The 22,534-nt window shown below is 44.2% G+C and overlaps 1 protein-coding gene across 1 annotated transcript; it reads right to left on the reverse strand.

Moving 5' to 3' along the window:
* Nucleotides 1-16,473: 16,473 nt before the first annotated feature.
* Nucleotides 16,474-18,183, reverse strand: GADD45G (growth arrest and DNA damage inducible gamma). The gene is made up of 4 exons (XM_048292861.1): nt 18,046-18,183; nt 17,836-17,937; nt 17,517-17,730; nt 16,474-17,146 (listed from the first exon to the last, which is right to left on the reverse strand). Exons 1-4 carry the CDS (start codon nt 18,096-18,098, stop codon nt 17,036-17,038), a joined length of 480 nt encoding a protein of 159 aa, XP_048148818.1. The 5' UTR covers nt 18,099-18,183; the 3' UTR covers nt 16,474-17,035.
* Nucleotides 18,184-22,534: the final 4,351 nt, after the last annotated feature.

Genomic DNA, 22,534 nt, shown 5'->3' on the forward strand with positions numbered 1-22,534 from the left:
TATCAAGGTCAAGAAATAAGAATGGCCTGAGAGCACCTGCAGAATAGGAAGGCTAATGGGTAATTTATGTGTAAAAAGGTGGGATAAAATTTAGATTTGAAAAGTTTACTGGAAGCCATCCAGTCCACCGTCCTTCTTAAAGCACGGCTAATAAACTCTGAAGTGAGACCAGGACCATTTTTTGAAAAGCTCTGAATGTCTTCAGGGATGGTGACACCCAGCCTCCCCAGTGTTCAACACCCACCAGGAAAAAAACTATCTTTCTTTATAGTTTGTTCCAACTTGCCTTGCTGAAATTTGTGGCAGTTTGCCTCTCATCCTCCTGCTGTGCAGGGCCCAGCAGAGTTTGGCTCCCATCTTCACTACAGACACCCACTAGGGAGTTGACAGCAGCAACTGATCAAGCACTCTAGTCCCCTCATTTCCTGGACTCGATCCAAGTTATCGGTATCTTTCATGTGCAGGATGCAGGACTCCAGATGCAGCCTCACCAGTGCTGAGAAGAGAGGAAAAAACCACATCCCCCGAAGCAGGCCAGAATGCAATTTGCTTGATGGATGGCCCACTCAGTGTGCCAGCCAGCAGGACCCCCACCACCTTTTTTCACAGACACTGCTCTGGACTATCAGCCCCCAGCTCACTCTGTTGCCCAGGGTCATACCATCCTAAATGACAGGTTTTACATTTATTGCCTTCAGGGGGTTGCCATGAGCTCCAGCTTGCTGGGGTGATGCTGCACAGCAGTTCTGACGTCCTCAGTAAAGACCACTCCTCAACAGTGTATCCTCAGACTCAGGGTGTTCTCATCCCAGCATGCTGCACCTTGCCAAGACTGTCCAAAGCTTTGGATGGTGGAAATGAGACCCACCGCACTTTTGCCATTGCCCATTGGCTTCATGTGTCCCTTCAACATGCAGTAACTGTGGACCAGCCCCTCCTCCAAAGGAAAAGGACAGGGCAGGTTTTTGCACAAAAATCCTACTTTTCTAACAAGAAATCCTTGATGGAGTCTTTTCCTAAGCAGTGGGGGGAGGAGGGCAGAGGGGGAGCAGGGACATGTCTCAGGTGAACATTTTCAGACCCATTACTGGTAAATTCACAATGCTTTCAGCTTTCATTGTAAGTACGTTGTTTTTTATATTTATGCATTTTTACAACTAAAAAAATCCTACTAAATATTTGTTGTCAGCTTTCGACATTTACTTCATACTCCCTGAGGATTTTGGCTATACACAGAATTAAAATAATCCTTTTCAAAAACTCCTTAGTAAAATGCATATTAGTTGCCCATTGCTCTTCTTTCCTTTGAGGCACAGCATCCCTAGAGTAGAAGTTGTTTTCTACTGGCTGATTTCCTTCAGTGTTGCACAGTTAAGTTTATAATTTCTCTTTATTTTGGCAATTAGTTTCTCTTTAGCAGTACCCTAATAATTTCAATATATTTTTACAATGAAATTTTAAAGAAAAATTATAGCACTGTAGGCCTGCAACATTTGAGAAAAATGTTCTGGATCTCAATTTGGCTTTCTTTCTAAGGTGAAATAATACACTGGCAAAACTAATATCTAAGCATACCCAATAGCAATATTTTCCCCTCACAAGCTAGGTTAAAAGCCTAAGATGACATGCCTCTCACTGTGCCAAAAGACAAAACACTAAGAAGTTACTTTCCTCATTTCTCCTTTCTTAAGATGAGATAATGAACCGGGCCCATAGTAAAAATAGCTGAGGACCCACTACTCTCTTCTTTAGGTCAAGAGTTTAAATTTATTTTCACAGAGTGTAGTTACAGAAGGATATCAGAATCTGCAGGTATGCTTTTGCTCTGAAATGCTGTCTCCAATTTAGCTGATAGAAGGCTTCAAAAATAGACATGAAAAAATTATCATGAGCTCCAGACCTTGACCTGCAGGCATCATCCACTGAGCAGTCGATTTTTTAAGAAAGGTTATTTTGTCTTTGCCTTCAACTTACCCTAAAGAGAATATAGCTGGTGGTTTTGGCTCACTCCTTTTCTGCAGAAAGATTTTAGTGACCCAGGATTTCATTTAGGACTCTCAAAAAGTCAAAGTCAACCTGGACAGAGTCCTCTTCACAGCATCCACCCTCTTAGGGCAAGCTATATACAAATGTCATCCAATAGAGTTTTAATCCGAAGCACCAGAGAAAAATATATACAATCCTTCACAGGAAAAAAAAAAAAAAATACAGCAATATCCTTAGGAAAACACAGTGGTGGAATTAAAATTATCTACATTTTACGGAGACTTGCCAGGACATTTTTCCCTTGCCAGGTCCACCAAAACCTTTGGAGAAAAAAGAACTCTCATTGGGGGTAAAATATCCCTCTGCACACAGCTAGTAAGTAAAACAAGGGTCAGATTCTGGGCAGGGGGATAATAACAATAATAATAACAATAATAGCAATAACAATAACCAACTCTGCTAACTGTTGACCATGCTCCAGTTTATAGAGTTCTAAACAAAGGAGCATCACCTAACAACCACGTGGCTTATCCTGGCTGCTGGTCTCCACCGATCACCCTCAGCATCCATTGCAATTCTAGACTAGACTAGCTCTAGATGAGTGTTCCTGTACATGTAGAATGATAAAACTACCAAAATAACATTGTCTCTTTTGTATGATTTTGGTGGGAGGAAAAAAAACCATCATGTTTATTCAGCTTTATTTGACATAGTTTTGTCAGCTCTCAGCTCCTCCACTTGGCATTCCTGAATACTCAGGGTTCCCTTCTTCCTTACCAACTCACCAACTCTGCTCATCTTCAGCCCTCAGACGTGTCATTGCATGCAGCACATGGAGCAGGTCTGCCCCACCCTTTTCTTTTGTGAAGGGTAAATTTTCCCTAAATTTATACACAAATTGCTTCCCAAACTTCATGGCTGTTTTTCTTGCAGGGGGTCACCTTTATCAAAGACCTTGCAGGCTCTTTGAAGAAAATAGTGAATTGCAATCACATACATAATAGTTACATTTCAGTTTTATGTTTCTTCCCTGTTTCATTTTTAATTTTGACTGCATTACTGCCATGCCAGGAAAACATGCCTTTGTCTTTTTCAGCCTGCATGACTGTGAGTGTGGGTGAGTGTGCATAGTTGGAGCGACAACCCACATGCTTACAAGATAGATAGACTTGTTGGCTAATCATCCTGGCTGGGGAGAGAGAGAGAGAGAGAGAGGGAGAGAACAGCAGCTGAGGTAACTGTGCAGGAATGCAGAGTACCCAGCACTCATGCCATGCTGGGTTTCGGTCCCCCACACATGCTCAAAAAACTAAAACTGCATATTACCATCGTCATTAAGGTAGAAAAGGTAGACCATAAATCTTGGAAGAGCAGTATTCCCTCTCCTACAAAAAGAAGTGTTTCGGTTCAGCTGTAGAATCTGAAACCCACTTCCCTACCTCCTCTTTTACACACTGTGTCGAAAAATCAGTAGGTGCCATTGATGGTGGGTTTTCTTATCTTGCTGTATTTTTTGAAGGGAGCTGCACACAATGCCTCCATAAAGGAATCTAATATTTCAACATGAAGACCTAGGTGCTGCCTCTAATTAAAAGTACATACCACAAGTAAACACAGAAATGTTTTCCAGGAGGAAGAGAAGCTAAGCAAAGCTGAAGACAGTTAAACCATAAGGGAGGTGTTTTTATCCGACCCAACAAAGAGGGACATATCTCAGCTACACCATGCCTACACCTTCCAGAAGGGTATACAGCATAGGTACTGTGTGTTTCAGACCCTTCAGCAGCATGAGCTACACGGGCACAATGCTTATAAAGTCTCGAGGTCACAGTTCTCATTATCGTGCAAATAACCAGAGAAAGCCAAGGGTGGGATCAATCCCAAAGGACTCCAAAGCATCCATGCAGGCTCCCAAGAGAGACAGTCACAAAGTGACAAATTTAGCTCTCATCTCGTCACATTGAATTGGACAGAGCTACCACCACAGCAGTGTGGTCCAATATTTACACTTCCCTATTAAAGTTAAGCACAACATCCCTCCTTTTCCAGCAGCAGCACAATCTCTGTGAATTATTTAAGGGTGGCAGGCTGCAAAACTGCTTTCGGTGGCTTCTCTTTCTCCCTGACTTTCTACTCTGTAACAATACCCTTCCATATAAATACATTCATAAATAGAGGCCTCATGGTTCCTTCAGCTTCTGCAAAATTTAGTATTTCTCCAGCGGTATTGCATGTTCCTGATAATGAGCAACCCCATATACAGAGGAGAGGTTCTCCTAATCCATGCTGGGTTTTCTGAGTCTCTTGGGGTAGATGCAAAATTCAGTGGTTTCAAATGTCCAGATCTGTTCTGCTTATGCCTGAAAAAATGACGGTCAAGAAATGAAACCTTCCTAGAGAAAGGGCAAGGGTGTTTCTGTTTGGGGGAATTTGTGACAACAGACTGACAGTCCTCACAAAAAGGGCCAGCTTAGAGTTAACTCTTGCGCAGTTTAATTCACATCTCTTGTCAAGCCACACAGCAATGACTAATATGACTGTACTTCTGTACATGTAAAGTGATAGGGCCCAAAACAACATTGCTTCTGTTGTATGATTTCGGTGGGAGGAAAAAAATCCATCAGGTTTCCTCAGCTTTATTTGACATAATTTTGTCAGCTGTTCCTAAGCTTGTGATTCCTGAATGCTCAGGTTTCCCTGCTTAGTTACAACACCAAGGGTCTATGAAATAATACTGTCATAGCCAAACACCTAAAGATGAAAATGTTTCTTGAAAACTAAGAGAGATGGCATTTTGCTGCAAGTAAAACCTATTCTTTTATGGTTTCAGACAACAGCTGTCTTCCTGCATCTTTGCTCAGGTCTACAAGCTGAGTTCAGAATTCAGGAAACAAAGTTGCAGCCTTTGCCTTTAAAGTCTCCTCTGACCTCTGTCCCCCATTATCCGAGAACTTAATGCCTGTCTGGATACAGCCATATATGCTGAGATGGGTCAGTAGGCAAAGGAGGCTGAGAGCAGCTGAATCACCTTGCCAAAGTGACTTTTAGGTAGTGTAAAGCCTGCATCCCTGGGATCTCTTCAGCTTTTATAAGGTAGTACAAGCTTCTAGTTGGTGAAATTAGATGATACTGGAAAACACCCGGACTGGAACCCGGACCTCAAGAATTGACATTTCGTATTTTTGTTAAACTTCCAAGCTGCAAGATATTTGTACCTCTTCTTTGATGATATCCTCATCTCGGACATATCCAAGCATCCAGCTTTTCACAGAGAGCAGTCCCTGCCCCACCACACCAAAAACAACCTTTTTCTGACACACACATAGAACTTCACTTCTCATGTCTCTAAAGGGTTTCTGGTTATCTTTTTTTTTTTCTTTCATTTCTCCAAATAAAATCTATTTGTCTCTTTTCCTATAGTTTAAGTGTGCCTTCATTAATCAGATTCCACTTAACCTTATTACTCAACTTTGGCATTAATACAGTGGTTATGGTTGCCCTTTTTCTTTCATCAGATGCAATAGCAGGCATTAAATAATTATCAAAAAAACTACTATCAAAAGCATACATTGAACAGCAATACTTTTTCCCTTAGTAGGCAGTATAGCCCTGCTTGAGCTCTAAAGTATGACTTAATTACAATAAAAGGTCTTTCTTCCAGACAAAATTAACAGTGAAGGCTTGCAATCCTCTTTTGGAAAAGGCATAGTCATTAACATGATTGGTGGACTCTTGCAATGATACCTCTGCCTTAAGAGCAAACAGAATATGCAGCTTCCCTTTTCACTCTACTGAGGAAGAAAGGATCTACAGAAGCAAAGTGCAGGGAGCTGAGCAATCTCCTTCTCAGCTATCTTTATACACTCCACCTGGGAACTCTATTTATCTGTATTTCTGGGACTTTTTATTATGATTTTGACCACACACTTGCTATGTTATCTATCTCCAGTACCTGAATTTTAAGCATTCAGCCTCTAAATAAGTTATGTTGAAAATATATATTGTTACTACAGTGCTAGACACAGAAGTTCTCCGGACTACAAGTTTCTTAGGAGCTTCACATTTGGGAAGGATCCCTGTGGGCTTGCCCTTTTCTGATACCCTTCTCTAGACATCTGCTCTTTGTCACTGACAGAAAAAAAAATTAGGTAGGATGGATCTTTGTTTTGAACATGTGTGGTTATGTATTTTGCTGAACTTTGTCCAAAAATCAAGCTATATTGCTCACTGTTCACATATGAATGTGAATGCTGGAAAAGGGGGTTATTAGTGATCAGGTATTGCTACAACACTATCTGCAAGAAAGAAAACACTGGCAACATCTAAATGAAACCACAAAAGCCAGTAGCAGCAAAGATATATTATCTAATCCATCCTGCCAATGTCCGGTATATCTCATGACTTTTTTAGGGATTTTTCTGGCTTACTTTTAAAACTTGTTTTAATGCAGCATAGCAGAGTCCATCATTGGTACATCTCATCTGATTGGTATCTTACCAAAGTAATAAATACAAAGAACTGTTACAAATGAAAATACACCCTAAACAACTGTAAGTAACTGGAAGGACAATTAATCTTTCAGGAATAGGTCACATCTCAAAAATTAACATTATCATTTTTCTCTTTTGTTTTAATGATATTTTTGAAATAACAGTTTAGGCACCAATAACTGCATCAAAGAGGGGCATTAGACAAGAAAAACATATATTCTTAAGTATTGTCTGTGCTTTCTGACTGTGTAAAGTCAATCTCTGCTACTTGGAAGCAGAAAGTCAGTAAGGAGTGGAAAAAAAGGAGAAGGGCTGGTATTAAGGCACTTCTAGCAGGGATGATTATTACAGGCAATTAGGCTACCTAATTGCCCCAGGAGAGGAAATCATCTGCTGCTAAGAAACAAAGAAACCTTAGTTTCTAGTAGCAGCCCCTACCAGCTGATATGCTGCCGCTGTGAAAGGCTTTATGTAAGTATGTTTGGTAACCTCAGTTGCGGGTTATATTCAGTTTTCGTTTCAGTAAACCATATGCCTGTGGCAGATTAGAATGTTACTGCAGAAGCTGAATCAGGTGGCTGCTTTCTTCTGCACTTATCATTAATGGAAATTTTATCCCCAGCTTGTGGAAGGAACTGCTGCTTCTGAAGTTTCCCACTAGTCTTCTGATATTCTTCATAGCTTCAGGAAGCAATGGGGAACTTGTCCATGTTACACTTTTAGCAGACAAGCAATTGGCTCAGTGTAGACAGATCAGCTGGGCAATGGGGAGCTGTGTGAGGCTGGGGCAGGGAGGAAGCCCATTCCCTTGCCATGGGGCAGGAGAATGGGTGGACTGGGTGGTTTGGCCACCTCAGTATCCCCGGGACCAAAACACCCCTGAGGCCACTACACCTTTGGCTTCTCAGTGAGTGACAGCAGTGACATTTCCTACACTGTCCTGCTTTAACTTCAGCCCCTGCCAAAGAAGCACTGCAGAACCCTCAAGAGGACAATCAAATCTTACAGGCAGACCCCCAGAAAGCCTGGAGCAACGTGCTCCTGGACAGGGAAGTTGCACAGATATGTCTGAAGCTGTGGGCTCTGCAGAGGCAGCAATACAGGATGTGGACCTATGGGGGAGAAATGCAGGTTTGGGAGGTGGGGAACCAGTTCTTGCAAAACATCCTCAACCAGCTGAGGCTTGCGTAGTAACGTCAGCACTTCTGGGAGCAGAGCACGCTTCAGCATCTTCTCCACAGGGTCCTCCTGGATCTAGCCTGCATGGGTTTATTATCATAATTAACAATGCTATTTGCTTCAAATGACACACCACAGTAAGTTATTAGTAATTCAGGTGAAGGTACAGGAGGGCCAGTCAAATGTTTACCTTGTAAACAAAGCATCATGTTATTCTTCAGATCCATGCGGATGCTCACATGTAACTTGCGTGATGCAGCAGGGCAGTAACAACATACACAAGCTCTGTGCCTGGCTTTTTCTGGATGTCTGTCTTAAAGGCTGATTGTGCATGCTGCCAGATTCTATTTCTGCAGCTGAATCATTCAGAAATCCTTTCTCCAAAGATGATTTTCTGGAGTCAATAATAAGTTATGAGCACATGCAGCAGGCTTGGCACCAGACAGGACACTGAGCTGCTCTCATCTCTCTGGACAATAGCTTCTATAGATCTTGTAGGACTTGGTTATCTTCAAGAGTTCTGGTCCAGCTGGTTCAAATATTCATTGTGGAGCTCCATATAAAGTATTCAGTCCTGCAATCACAGGCATAAGCCATGTCCTTCTGCCACCAAACTACAGTGACCATTTCCACACCTGATGCCTTCCATTCAGCCATCCATCTACAGCTGTTCTTCCCTAAAAGGCTGTTTCTACTGTTTCCGCATTCAGGTTAGGTAGAGCACCACTAAGCTCCTCTGGCAAACCAGGTACAGAGCAACATGTATTTCTTGGTGGTTAGATATGGAACAATTAGGATGCCAAAACTTTATTATACCATTGGTTTGAAAAGCACCATGCCATGTTACTTTTACCTACTTGGTAAGCTACTCTTGCACAACTCCTTCCTTTCTTGCTTGAATAAATTCATTGGCTCCTGCACCTTAGATGCCAAACCATGAGCCCTTGACACCAATGAACCGACAACTATTGAAAACACAACATAAGACAAATAGTTTTTTGAAAATGCAGTCTAGAAGTATGTGTAGAGGAGGTACAAGGGTTGAGAAAACCTTTGCATAGTTTTCTGAGGGTTGCTATTGTTTTTCCACTAAGTGGCCTGCCCCATGGGAACTGTGCAACGCAGGCAGACCTTCATAAGCACAGTATCCAGTTTGGTGGTTTGTTTCCTCTACTTAAAAGGGCAGGCTTGCTGAAAGAGGCAAACCAGGGAATTCCATTCTGCAGCAGTGTTCTAGTGGTAAATTTTCTTCTGACAAAAGATGAAGCAGAGCACACAGAGACAAAATACAAAACTATTTATATAGTGTCAGATTTGAATCATTCTGCATCTCCTTCCTATGTGTATATGAATAAAGCTTATGGGTGAGAAGCTATTTTGCATACACACTACAAGGATAGGTGTATTATATTTAGTTAAATGCAATGTTTCTCTTCTGGAAATACGTCTGAATTATTTTACAAGTACAACTACCATGATTCAGTGCTAGCATTATTTATCTATTTTTATTATTTAGCAACCCAGCTCCTCCAGTGTTTCTCAGGGCTTTACTCTAAATTAGGAATTATTTTACATATTATACATATCTTGAAGAGAAGAAAAATATTATAACATTCAAGATGTACCTTAGCATGGGGATAAAAACACAACATATTTCCCAATTAAACAATATTTTCACATGTGTTACAGGCCATGGAAAATGGCTATATGCCTGAAAGCTGATTTCGATGTTATAAAAGCAAACAAGCAGCACTTTTTAAAAGTTATTTAAATCAAGAAACCAGATTCAGAAGTGGAAAACATTTCTTTCCAGAGAGCCATGCAGTCTACCTTTGCTGTAAATTAGACTTGATAGCCAGATGGTTGGAGAGACCAGGAACAATTTTTGTCATCACATTTAATAGGCGGAAAGCATGCTTCTATTACCTGTGGCCCCATAATACGATCAAAACCACCTGTTTTTACACTTGTACAATACAGTCTGACTTCATGATGCAGTGACCTATGCAAGGCTGAGCCTGGAATCAGTGGGAGTGAGTGATTCCCATTCCAGACAAGATAGGCAGTGTACAGCCCTTCTATCATTCCTCTGCAGGAGGGGCAGCTTCCAAACAATATGTTCATTTAGTACAAACCATGCAGTGCTTCTTATTGCTTTCTTCATCATTAATTTGTTTGAAGGTCTTTACAGCACTACAGAAACAGAGCAGAATGGGAGACAGAGAGCATCTGTATCAGTGAAAAATGCAACTGATACTTCAGAAAAAATGAAGCGCTTTACCATCCTTCCATTTTTAACCACATCCAGCTTCATTCCTCACGTACCATAAGCATGCCTTCAACAGCACAGAAGCACCTAGTGACATTATGCATTTTTTTGTTGCATTAACTCTTTTATCTGGAAAAATAGCTTAGAGTAAGCAGTTTGCTTTCAATGTAGGCAGACATAAAGCACAGAAATGTTATACAAGACCAAAGACAAGACCAGTTGTGGCACTAGGGTAAGATCGCACTGTCTCTTACTTGGTAGCTACAGTCTCCTACCATGCACTAAGATGCATCACCTTGCACTTGTTATATTTTAAAAATTTCTTGTGACATTTCTACAACTTAATTCAGGGATTCAGATATTAGTGTAATATTTACTCTTGGGGTACAGTCCTATTCATCCTTATGTCATCTGGAAATAATTTGCAAGTATTTTGTACCATTGCACCTGTGTAGAAAGTCCAGCTGCATAATGAGTGGAAATAGGAGTGGATAGGTTCCACACTAGGGACAGCCCCTGCTTTGGCCAGCTCAGGACTCATACAGTGGCTGTCTGTCCTATGGGGTGGCACAGCAGCAGGGCAGGATCACCACGCATGGTTCATGAAGCCACCTGCTCCTCAGGCACAAAGGCATCAGTCCAGGCAAAGCTGTCCTGACACTGCCAGTTGGGCAGTGCTGGCCTATTACAAAAACTACCTTTGGCAAACACTTCTAGAAATAGTCCCATTCATCGTTCTTGCCTCAGAAACAATTAAATTCAGCAAGCTGCTGCCAAAGCAGATTTTTAACCCTGTTAATTCAAGAGCATGCAATTGTTTAAAACAAATTGGTATGTGTATTACACTAAAATCACTTCTTTTGTGAAAAGTAGGCCAACGTACTTCTCTTCTTTGAGTGCCAAGACTTGCCTGTTTACTCTTAATCAGCAAATAATTGTACTGTATGTACCTCAAGTGTGGTCCCGTGAACTGAATGCGCAATGGCAGCTGGAAAGCATTAGATAGTCCCTTAGAATATCTCTTCTGGCTTGGTTTCTTCCAAGAGAAATCCTGTTTGCATGGTCCAGCTCTGTTCTTCTGTGTGAACCAAAGCAGGCTAGCAGGAGAAGATCCCCAGATTCTTTCCAGCCACTTGACCGATCCAAGCTAAAACATTTAATGCAGCTGTGCCCTTACAGTACACATTCTAAAGCAGAGGAGCAAAGCCTCAATCTGGTAAGCAGCTGTATAGATAAATAATTTGATTGACTGAAGAGTTTTAACTCTGGGCTCACAGTTGAGCATATTGGTATCTGAATGCACTTAGTACATGTCTTGTTTCTGAAATACAAATTTGAAACTTTGGGCCTCAGCTACTTATGCATTTAAACAGAAGTAACTAAGCACCCTTACTTCATGTTGGCTTCAACAGGATGTGAAAGCTAGATTGCTACAGCTCAGGCACCCCCAAAAAGAGAATAGGAAGCAAAACTCAAATTCACCACTCTGAAAATTCTTAACTTCAATGTCTAGTGGGACAGAAAAGCCTTGTGATATTAAATTCATGTTACATGTTCTTTGTTAAATTTTGTCACAATTCTGCAATGGGTTATAATACATGGGATTTCCTACAAGGGGAATAACAGCTTTTCTCAAGAAAATATTTTTTTAAAAAAAAAAAGGTAGATTTTTTTTCTTGCCAGTTGTAGCACACAGGAAATATAGAAACAGTAACTAAACTTTGTATTATTTTCTATAGCTATGTCTCCTGTAGGAACCCAGAGTGCCGAGAATATTTCTCTGCCTGTTTTTAAGGGTTCTTACCCCCCCTTAACAACACTGTTTTAACCTCCAACCTTGGAAAAAATTACCAACAATCAGCCAAGAACTAGAAAATACAGTGGTGTGACTTAGGTGATAGACTACTACGTAAGATTGTCACAGGGTGAAAAATTTAGAGGTTTTGGGCTTCTCTTTGTAGTACATAGATAAGAGTAAAAAATATCAAAATGGAGGATTGTTGTTGTTCTCTAAACCTTCTTCTCCTTCTGCTACTACTCTGTGTTCTGCAGTAAAAGTAGTTTGGAATCATTGGATAGAAAATTCCTGGCCTTGTTACTGAATAATTGGTAGGAAAGTGAAAATAATGTACGTTTTTAGTAACTATTGGTTAAAATATCTTTCAAAGGCCGTGTAAGTCTTCATAATGAGATTTCACTCCTGCTTTCTGTCCTCTGTACTGTACCCAGGTCACGCTAGTGGCTCTGTTCCTCTGATAAGACTTAATAAACAACTACCCCTCAGCATTGAAACTCCAGGAAAGGTCTCATTTTATCTTTGAAACTCCTTGCAAGGACTTCTAGAAAATTCTCTCCCATCAGGAGGGATTTGATTTAGGGCACAGTTCAGTGTCATGTCTCCAATCCAGGTGAAAAAAGCAAGCAAGCAAGCAACCAAACCAATTAAAAAAAATTTAGTTGCACAAACTAATTTTGAATCAGCAGTGTATATTGATACTAACATTGCAAAGTCATTATTTCAAAGTAGTCAGCTCTACAGAGAGGATTATACACACAGAAGGAAATAACTCTGTGTTATTTTCGGGCAAAAGAAGAAAAGCATGGCAAAATAATCATATGCCAGCGCAGTGGAAGACTGGAGAAGACATAACAGCCACTATAACTGTGATGTATGGGACCTGATCATACTTTAAAAGATACAGATCCATTCAAATCAGTATTTCACATACACTCCAATAGTCAGAATGTTGTGTATAACGATTTACTGCAGAATAATGCAGAATAACACAAGTATTCACTAATTCAGTATGAAACAATTGTACAAGAAGTATTAACTCAGCTTTTTCAATATCCTATTGTTGCATCATCAAATAGCTGCCACGATGAAATGGATAAGGAATGAGCAGGAATGAAAAGCAGTTTTCATAAAAACCTGTAGAAAGAGTGGCTCTGGTGAGGTGCACGTACTCTCTGCACAGCTCCATCCCTCAGCCAGCCTTGGATTCTGCCACTGCTGCTCTGCAGTGAATGAAGTCCTGTGGATGCATAGTCATGAGCCCAGCTGTCCACAATGTGTGTCCCTACAAGGAATACAATGGTCACACATCCTTCTCCACGCATCTCCCTTGCACACACGTGATGGCATTTGCTTCCACTTGTAAGATACTGTCTGCATACTTGCCGTGCTTTAACACGGGCACACACTGCTCTTTCCTCCTGATGTCAGGGGATCTGAGAGCTGGCATAAATAGATTTGTTGACATGAGCCAGGTCTCCCTTATGTGTCAGACAGAGGTGCTATGGCATGTTTCTGACACTAGCAATTTTGCAAAGATCTTCTCCTTACAGAACATACATTAATTCAAACACCCTCCACCTATGACTAAAACTCCACCAGTCTGCAGAAATCTAAGCTCCTTCCCTGAGCATCAAGACCTATAAACACTGTTTATATCATCCAGCATAAGCACAGATCTTATGCAAACTTTACTCTGTGCAGTGGTTTCCCTTCCTCTTCATAATATACCTTTTATTGTCTTCCTTTTTGTATTTTCTACTCCACAGCAGAGGAAGCATTGTTTACAGCTGTGTGCCAGTATTCATACATATATCCTGATAAGATGATAATGCAGTTAATATAGCACACACTAAAACCGTCAGTGATCTGAAGAGATTACTATCTATAACCACAAAGAGAGAAAGGCAAAGTAATGCACAGAAGTGTAACAGAAAGAAAACGACATTAAGAAAAGGAAACCTTATCTGAAGGGAAATTCCTGTCAGTCGTTACTATTAGGTGGTGAAATAGATACACAGAAAAATGCAAAGTTATTGCTCAAAAAATTTGAAATCAAACTTTATGCATCACTTCATTAAAAAATGTACCTAGAAATAAAGTCAGAACAACACCAAAGCTGATGATTACAATATTGAAATACACAGTTTTTATCACCTAGTAGCACACAAATGAAGAGTTTGATGGAAAGCAAAGCCAGAAGCACCACCACTCAGTGACTCCACTCCATGTCCTGCACCTCCTGCCATGTCCCTCAGCTGGTCATGCCCTGAAGAACCACCTTTATTATTAAAATCTATTAACTTCAGTCTCCTCCCCGGAGCCGCTGACGTGGTCACCATGGGACAGGACAAGCCAACCCATGCACACTATGCAACACAGCTGGGAGGTAGACACCCTGGCAGAGGTCCCAGTGGTTCTGCAAACCCACAGTGCCTCTCTCCTGGGTACTTCTGTTTACTGGGAAGGCAAAATACTCAGGGCATATTGCTCACAGACACAAGAGACTAGTACCCCAACCTCCAGGTCCCCCAGGTACTTGACAAAATATCCCAGACATCTGGTGAGCCAACCATCTCCCGACCAGCTGTCCCCACTACAGTCAATAATACCCAAGCCTACTCTCTATCTTTAACAAAGATAGTAGTAGTATAGTTGCTCTTTGCAGTTATATATCCAAGCATGTAAAGATACAGATACCAGCTGCTGAATTTTTGCTACATTAAGTAGCGTTGATCATTACAGATACTTGCAGCAGCACATAACTTGCATGTCAGAGCTGCCTTTGGTTGCAATGCTGTATTAATAACACTTGCAGGCTATCTCAGTTTCATACAATTTGCATTACAGTGTATTTGCACTGATCTAGAAGGGATTTCAGGAGAATTATACAGGTCAATAAAATAAGAAATTGTGTACCTCTCATGGGATACAGCTTACAGTTTCACAAGGCTGAAGGAGAAGGTCATCCTCCCATCTTCTCTGAGACTAGAGAAAACATCTTCACAAGGGTATTTTGGTGTTGCCCCACTTATTTAATTGTTTTGTCCGTAGTATACTCCTTCCATAAAAGCTGGAAAGTTAAACTTCCTACCAGGTACCACTATCTATGCCTACTGTCTCAGTCAACAGACCAGTTACACTCACTCTGCTATACTTTAATGATCTATGTAATTGTATACATGTGTGAGAACTTCCTTTAGTCTTCTCAGGCTTGTTTAAACCACTCAAGGCTGTAAAGTACTGCTTACACTTACATGAAAGTTGATTTCAGGACAGTCCACTTTAATCTGTTCTTGGCTCGGAGTACCAATTAGGCCTCAAGCAAAGAGCAGAAATATGTTTCTTGGCTGTAAAATGAAGAAACCTGCATTTGCTAAGAGAAAAATATAAAAATGTCTAGTAAAGCACTCACACTTGATATATTCTCTGTATCAAGGCAACTGCCTTAAAGGCAGTTTCTGTTATCACAGCTGCCAGAGCTGTTTACTCTCTTGCTTCTCCATGTGACTTTTCTCAAAGTCCTAGACAGACACCAGTTGCTGAGTGCAGGTTAAGTAGCAAAACAGGCTGTGCAGAAACTCCTGTAACTTAAGCGCAAAAACGAATACTTACAGAGGTCTGAGGCCCCCACAGTGTTTACTTCAGTCTAAGCTCTGATTATGCTGCCATCCTACAGCCTCTCATGACAGAGTAACAAAGGCCAAGCACTGCTAGATATCTCCTGTACAAGGAAGCATATTCCAGGAATGCTGGAGCTGAATTTGAACTTCCCTTATCAGGAACAATGAAACCGAGAGCAAGCAGCTTCCTTGCTCAAGTGGAAATGACCACTTTTCAGCAAGTGCTACTGTCAATCACTGCAAGCCAGCCCAGAGGAAATGCAATTGTGATAACTGAGTGGTTTTAGTGCCTATAAAGGAAGTGAGTAGTTTAGCTTTCTTGCTCTGTGGAGAGGGAATTATTACTGTGCCATTTTAATGTCAAGTCCCAGAGCACATGCATAGTTTGTGCACAAAAATGGGGTGATGTTTTCCCTTTTAACATAGGGCCAAATCAACCTGCCCATATTAACTTTTCATGACAGTATGTCTAAAAAAAGACCACACCATCCTTAAATTGCTTTGGACTTAATTTGGTGTTGTCATGCAATTAGGTTTTGCAAAATTGGCTTCTGGACTGACAGCTTCTATTGTTACAGCATATGGCAATCAGAGAGCAGCTTGTGGCAGATGTGATGTTTATTCACCATTTGCTAGTTTTAGATTTAATGATGTCATTCTAATCAAAGCAAATGTTAGATGTGTTTGACATCTAAGGAGTTTTGCAGCCCCCCCATCATGTTTAAGCCGCTTCTGTCAAGTGGAAACACGTCAGCCCTGAATGCATCGAAGTCATACTTAAGAAATAATGATGCAATTTACTGGAGGTCTGTATTCCAAAAATCCATGTTTCTAACATGCATTGTGTTCCTCCAGTAGACTACAAAGACCTCCTATTACAATAAGTGAGCTCATTAGGCATGCAACTCCTTAGTCTTGCAAGCTGTTTCGATAAGCAGCTGTTGCAAGAGGGTAAAAGGTTGAATTATCAACTTGGACAGCACAGCACTTCATTCAGCCAGCCCAGGAAAGTATTTGAGCAATAACTCCATTACTGTGGAACAGACCTTTGACTACAGCACACAAGCAAAACATCAGTGGTATTTCAGTGACATGCTTCCCCACACCCAGCAAGCAAGACACTCCCAGAAATTAATTGTCAAAAATTTATTATGAAAGCTTCAATAGCAGCAAATATTTCAATAAAAGTTATTGCAGTATTAAAACAGATCTGCAGAGTGACCCAAGAGGCCTGTTGAAGTCTGTCTGCTTTGGAATATCTGCATTTGTCTTAATAAGCAATCCCCAATACTCCATAAATATTGATACTTTCTCCTGTGTTTTGCAGACAGCACCAACAGTTCCTAGTTACAGTACTCTATCCAGTCCTTCTGGAAAGTTTTGGCCCACTTCCCTCAACTTTCCCTCTCCCTTCTGAAACAGCTCCACACAGCCAAACTTGCAATACTTCTTTCAGTTCCATGGTATGTCAGCCTCTCCACGGTTGCAGCCTACTGAGGCTCACTGGTGAGATGAGCTGTTTTCCTCTTTCTCCTCTGTAAGAGCCCACTGCATGCCAGTCTGAGGGACTTTAATCCAGTCTCTTGACCAGGCTAATCCATGGAATCAGCAGCTTGTTGCACATTTTGGTGAACGCACAGCACGTTGAGAATGCAACAAAGGTTTCAGCCTTCCCCGGTGCACCGGGTGACCATCACTCAGGCAGGGTGATGGTTGGCACCCAGTCATTGACATTTCGGCTCTCTTCGCAAAACAAGTTCAGCTTCTCCAGAGCTGGGTCCTTCCAGCCTTCTTCATTCGGGTTCTGCAAGAAAGAAAAAAGTTGCACACCATGAGTGCTGCCCGCCAGCTGAGGTCATCATAACATTTACAGAAGCATTAGCTTAGAACTGGAGGCACTTCCAGACGGTTTCTGTCCTGACAGAGACAAGACAGGAAGCAGAGATGCTGCCGTTGTGGACAGCAGAGGAAATCCACAGTTACGAGAAGTTCTGCCTCCTCCTCCTACTACTACTACTCAGCTGACTTCGCTGCGTGCCAAGCACTCTATCTGTGCCCAACAGAGGATTCGACCACCCGCAGCGGAGAAGGGGCCGCCCCCGACAGGCTCTGGCCGTGCGGGGTAGAGCCGGCAGCGCCGGGGAGACAGCGCTTGCCGCCCGCGGGACACCCACCGTGATGAGGATGCAGTGGAGATCCCGCGGCTCCCCGGAGTCCTCGCTGGGCCCCACGATGGCCGCCAGCTTGGCCACGTCGTTCACCCGCACGATGTCGATGTCGTTCTCACAGCAGAAGGCTTGGATCAGAGTGAAGTGGATCTGCAAGGCGATGTCCCCCTCGTCTTCCTGGTCCGCGGCCAGCACGCAGAACGCGACGTTGTCGGGGTCGCTGCAAGAAGGGAGCAGCGTGATGAGTCCCGCGGTCGGCGCCGGCCGCCCCGCAGCCCCGCCGGGCTGACTTACACACTCCCCCTGCCTCCGCCGCCTTACTTACACATTCATCAGCTTGGCTGACTCGTAGACGCCGGCGGTGAGGCAGCCTCGGCGCTGCGCCGACACCAGCAGCTCGTGGAGGGCCGTGCCGGCGCCCTGCATCCTGCGGGCCGAGAGAGGACACAGGGTCAGCGCGGTGCTGTCGCCACCACCACCCCGAAACCGCCCGCTACCAGCTTTCCTCGGCTTCCCAGTGCCCACCCGCACGTACCAGTCGTGGCCCGCAGGCATGGGCTGCTGTCCGTGGATCTCCTCCAGAGTCATAGCACTTAGTCCCCACAGCGCGGCAGCGGCTCCCTCAGCCCTCGCTCCGCCCAGCCCTCGCTCCCCTCACCCCCTCAGCGCTCTGAGGCGGCAGCAGGCAGGCGTGCGCTACTTATAGCCCGCGCGGGCGCCTCCCGGCCTCCCATTGGCCGCCGAGGGAGAAAGGGGCGGCTTTATTATGCTAATCGGCGCGCGCCGGAGAGGAAGCGCGGGGGGGCGGCGCAGGGCGGCTCGTGCCGGGAGCCCACGTGGGGAAGGGACGGCGGAGGGGGGCGCGCAGGCACGCGCCGGCCTGCGGCAGCGGCGCCGCCGGGGCCAAGCGGGGCAGCGGGGCCGGCGGTGCGCCTGCACGCCCGGCCGCTCCCTGCGCACCGCTCGCCGTGGGCACCGGCAAGTAGCAGGGCGATTTGTGTCCAAGATTTAGAACGGAAAATCCGAACCGTGCAGGGGAGATTAAAAAAAAAAAAAAATGAAAAAAAATAAACAAAAGGTTTTATTAATATGGTTTCTGCAAACGTAAACGCCGCGAAGGGACAGCCCCTGTAAGCACCAGGGCTGAGGGCAGTTCTGTGGAGACGGTCCTGGCGCTGTACTGGGCAGTGACCTGGTCATGGCCAGCAGTGCCCTGGTGGCAGCAAAGCCGCCCCGTGCCCTGGTCTGTACGAACAGGAGCATGGCCAGCATGGCCAGCCGGCTGAGGGAGGTGATAATCCCCCTCTGCTCAGCACTCACGGGACATCAGCAATGTAGTTTGTCCGGTTTGGGCACCCCCAGTAGGGGAAACACATGGATGAACTGGAGCAAGTGCTGATGAGGGCTCCGAGGTGTCCAGAGCTGCGGCGCTGTCCTGCTCTGCAGGCTGAGGGACCAGCGCCAGTTCAGCCTGGGAAACGCACAGTTTGGGTGGTAAACTGCAGGCTGCAAAACCTGTGGAGCGATCATCGAGAAGACAACAGGGTCTTCACAGCAATTCCTAGTGGGGAGGCAGGAGACAGTGAGCCTACGGTGAAGCAAGAGGCTCAGATCGGATGTAAGGAAAACCCTTTCCCCCTGAGAACAGTCAAGCAGTGGAGCAGGCTCCCTGTCTAAGGAGGCTGTGTAGATTTCATCCTTGCAGGACTGCAAGCCCCGATGCGACAAAGCCCTGAGACACCTGTTCTGAGCTCACTGGTAACCTTTCTGCAGGCTGTATCGGCCTATGATGCTGCGGGGGCGGGGAGGGGGGGGGGTGTTGAGAGAACAGATTTTTTTTTTTCAGTCGGGCTTTATTAAAGTAGCTCCAATTTGAACAGTGTATCCTTCATAATTAATTCAGCGTGAAGAGAGTGTGATTGCTGAACCCAGATCTGAACCTGTTTGTCAGCAAACCAAGCAAAAATAAAACAAATTTTCCCGCTGTGAATGAGCACAGTCTAAATATTTAAATGCAAATCACTTTTCACGTCCCTTCAGCGTCTGACACGCTTAGGCTTGGGCTCACAGTTAGCACTTGTCTCCACCGAGTCACCGCTTCAGAGCAGCCCCAAGCGGTTTAACAGAGGTTGCGGAGAGCCACCTTGGGGTAAGCTGTGCCACTGCGACCTGCCCGGACCGACTCCAGCGGGTCGCACAGACGGAGCTCTCTAAACTGTCGCCCTTGCTGTTCCCTAGCCTGCAGCCGCATCGTCCCCTTTCAAATGTGTTTAAACCGGGGATGTCCTTTCCAGTACTTCAATGGGAGTCCTGGATCAAGCACGTCTCGTATATATGGTATATACAATACAATGCTCAGCAGTTTCAGTCTCTTTGAGCACCACAGTTTCCAAAATGCTTCTCAAACTGAGCCACTTTAATGAGCTGCTGTGTTTCTACTTCCAGTTGTTTCTAGTTAGTGCCCTGGTGACACTACAGGTGACAGCATTGGACCTGGCAGTAATCACTTAGTGAGCTTCCATTTTTAACTAGTGACAACATAGGCATGATGTCTGCCAAGACACATCCAGCCTCTCTAAGAATATTTCTCTGATGTCTACAGAGCTGTCAGTACTGGGGAGAAAACTCTTCGATGTAAATACCAATTCCCAAGCCTAACAACCTCTTTAACCCTACTAACATGCAAAGGCATTCTTAACTTGGAAACTAAACCAGTGACCTGTCACTTTTAATTTGCTTGAGAAGGGCATAAATTCTTAGTTTGCTTTATTCAAAAAAAAAAGTGAAAAGTTTCCAGAAAATTATCTCCTGGTCTGGATTCATGCAAGAGCAATTATCTAATTATCTCCACTTGCTGGAAATAGCACAGTGTATGGTAGCATGTACCGTTCTTTCTCAAAAGATAAAAACCCTTGATACATCAGCCTCTTTTTTTTTTTTTTCTTTTTTTTCCCTAGGTATATAAATGGGGATGAATGCAGAAGAATAGCTTGAATGGTAAGACACACTAAATGGTATGCCTCTTAGAAGTATTCAAGGGCCTATTTCTGATGAAATAGGCGGAAAGTCCAAAACTGACTCACAGTTTTGAAAGATGCTGATATCAGCTATGACTTTGACGACTTTCTCATTACAGTAAAAATGCTACTTAAAATGGATCCAAATTAGTAAGCCAAAGTAACTCAGAGTGGTGAATTGGGCATATGTAATAGTAAAATACATATAATTGTCTAGATAATAAAGTGATATATGGATCCATATTAACACCTTCATCCCTCCACATCCAGGCTTCCAGTTTCAGCTTAATGATGCAATGCCCTGGAACTAGGGCTTCTTGACATCCCACTTTTCAGTTTGCCCCGTTATTCCTGGGTCTCCTAGCACAGATGGTGCTGAAGGCCATGAAGCATTCATTACTGGATACTTGATCCAGCTGATTTCAAACCACAGTATCAACACCAGGCCTCTGACGCAGAAGAGGAGGTGTAGAAATGAAAGCTGTGCAAGCCCAAGGTCCCGTCCCTGGTTTGAAGGCATCAGCCCTGCAGATGTGATACCTTTGACGCTTAATAAGCAAACTGAACTTTAGTGAAGGTCGGTCTGCAATGCTTGTTTTCTTGGTCTTTTCCTCCCACGTTTTTAATACATCCAACTGGTGGGCACAGACCTTTGGAGGATCAACTCCTGTAGATGGAGGGAGAGATGGGGGAGGGTGGTGAATATCACCTGGCAACAGCACTCAGACAGGAGTGAGTGGATTTTGCCATGATTGCTGACAGCCTGGTATAACACCAGTGCCACTTGTCCGTGCTCCCTCCCCGCGGCACGGCAAGGCTCGCCGGCAGAGCCTGCCTTTAGGACGGGACCGAAGGCGCCGCTGCCGCCCGGCGCCGCGCTCGCAGCAAAGCCTGCGCTGACCTCTCGTGGTCACCTGGGACATCGCTGCCGGCCCCCGGAGCTGCCGCGGCCCTGGTGCGCGGCACTCGCCGTGTCCCCTCCCGTTCCCGTGTCCGGAATGCTTCCAACGGAGACACGGGGGAAACAAAAAATAAATAAAAGAAAAAAATGAAAAAGAAAATAAAAAAACTCCGGGCAACAGCCAACCAATCAAACAAACAAAAAAGTAGACCTTGGTGCTTCCTACACAGAGATCCCCTAAAGTCTGTGAGTTGATCCACAGACATGCTCACGGGTAGGAAGGCACTATAGAGACCTGGACAGACTCAATCAATGGGCCAAGGACAACTGCATGAGGCTTAATAAGGCAAAGTGCTGGGTCCTGCACTTCAGTCTCAGCAGACCCGTGCAGTGCTACAGGCCGGGCGAGGAGTGGGTCAAGAGCTGGTCGGCAAAAAGGGACTTGGGGGTGCTCACTGAGAGCCGGCTCAGTGTGAGCTGTGCCCAGCTGGCCAAGAGGGCCAAAGGCATCTTGGCCTGAGCCAAGAATAGTGTGGCCACCAGGACGAGGGAAGTGATCATCCTCCTGTACTTGGCATTGCTGAGGCTGCACCTCAAGTCCAGTTTTGGCCCCCTCACAGCTCCAGGACATTGAGGTGCTGGAGCTTGTCCAGTGAAGGTCAACAAGGCTCATGAAGTGTCTAGAAAACCTGTCTTATGAGGAGTTGCTGAGGTAGCTGGGTTTGTTTAGTCTTGAGAAGAGGAGGCTCAGGGGAGACCTCATTGCTCTCTTCAACTCCCTGAGAGGAAGCTGTAGTGAGGTGGGGGTCGGTCCCTTCTACTGTGCCTGCAGTGAGAGAACCAGAGGAAATGGCCTTCAGCTGAAACAGCAGAATCAGATTAGATACTAGAAAAAAATTATCACTGTCAGGGCATGTCAGGCATTGGAATTTGGTTGCCCAGGGAGGTGGTGGAGTCACCATCCCTGGAGGTCCTTAGGAGGCATCTGGATTTGGTGCTGGGTGATGTGGGTTAGTGGATTAGGGGTTACAGTGTCGTGCTGGGTTGATGGTTGTACTGGATGATCTTAGAGGTCTCTTCCAACCTTGATGATTCTGTGGTTCTAA

The sequence above is a fragment of the Corvus hawaiiensis genome, chromosome Z, assembly GCF_020740725.1.
Source record: "Corvus hawaiiensis isolate bCorHaw1 chromosome Z, bCorHaw1.pri.cur, whole genome shotgun sequence".
Taxonomy (NCBI): domain Eukaryota; kingdom Metazoa; phylum Chordata; class Aves; order Passeriformes; family Corvidae; genus Corvus; species Corvus hawaiiensis.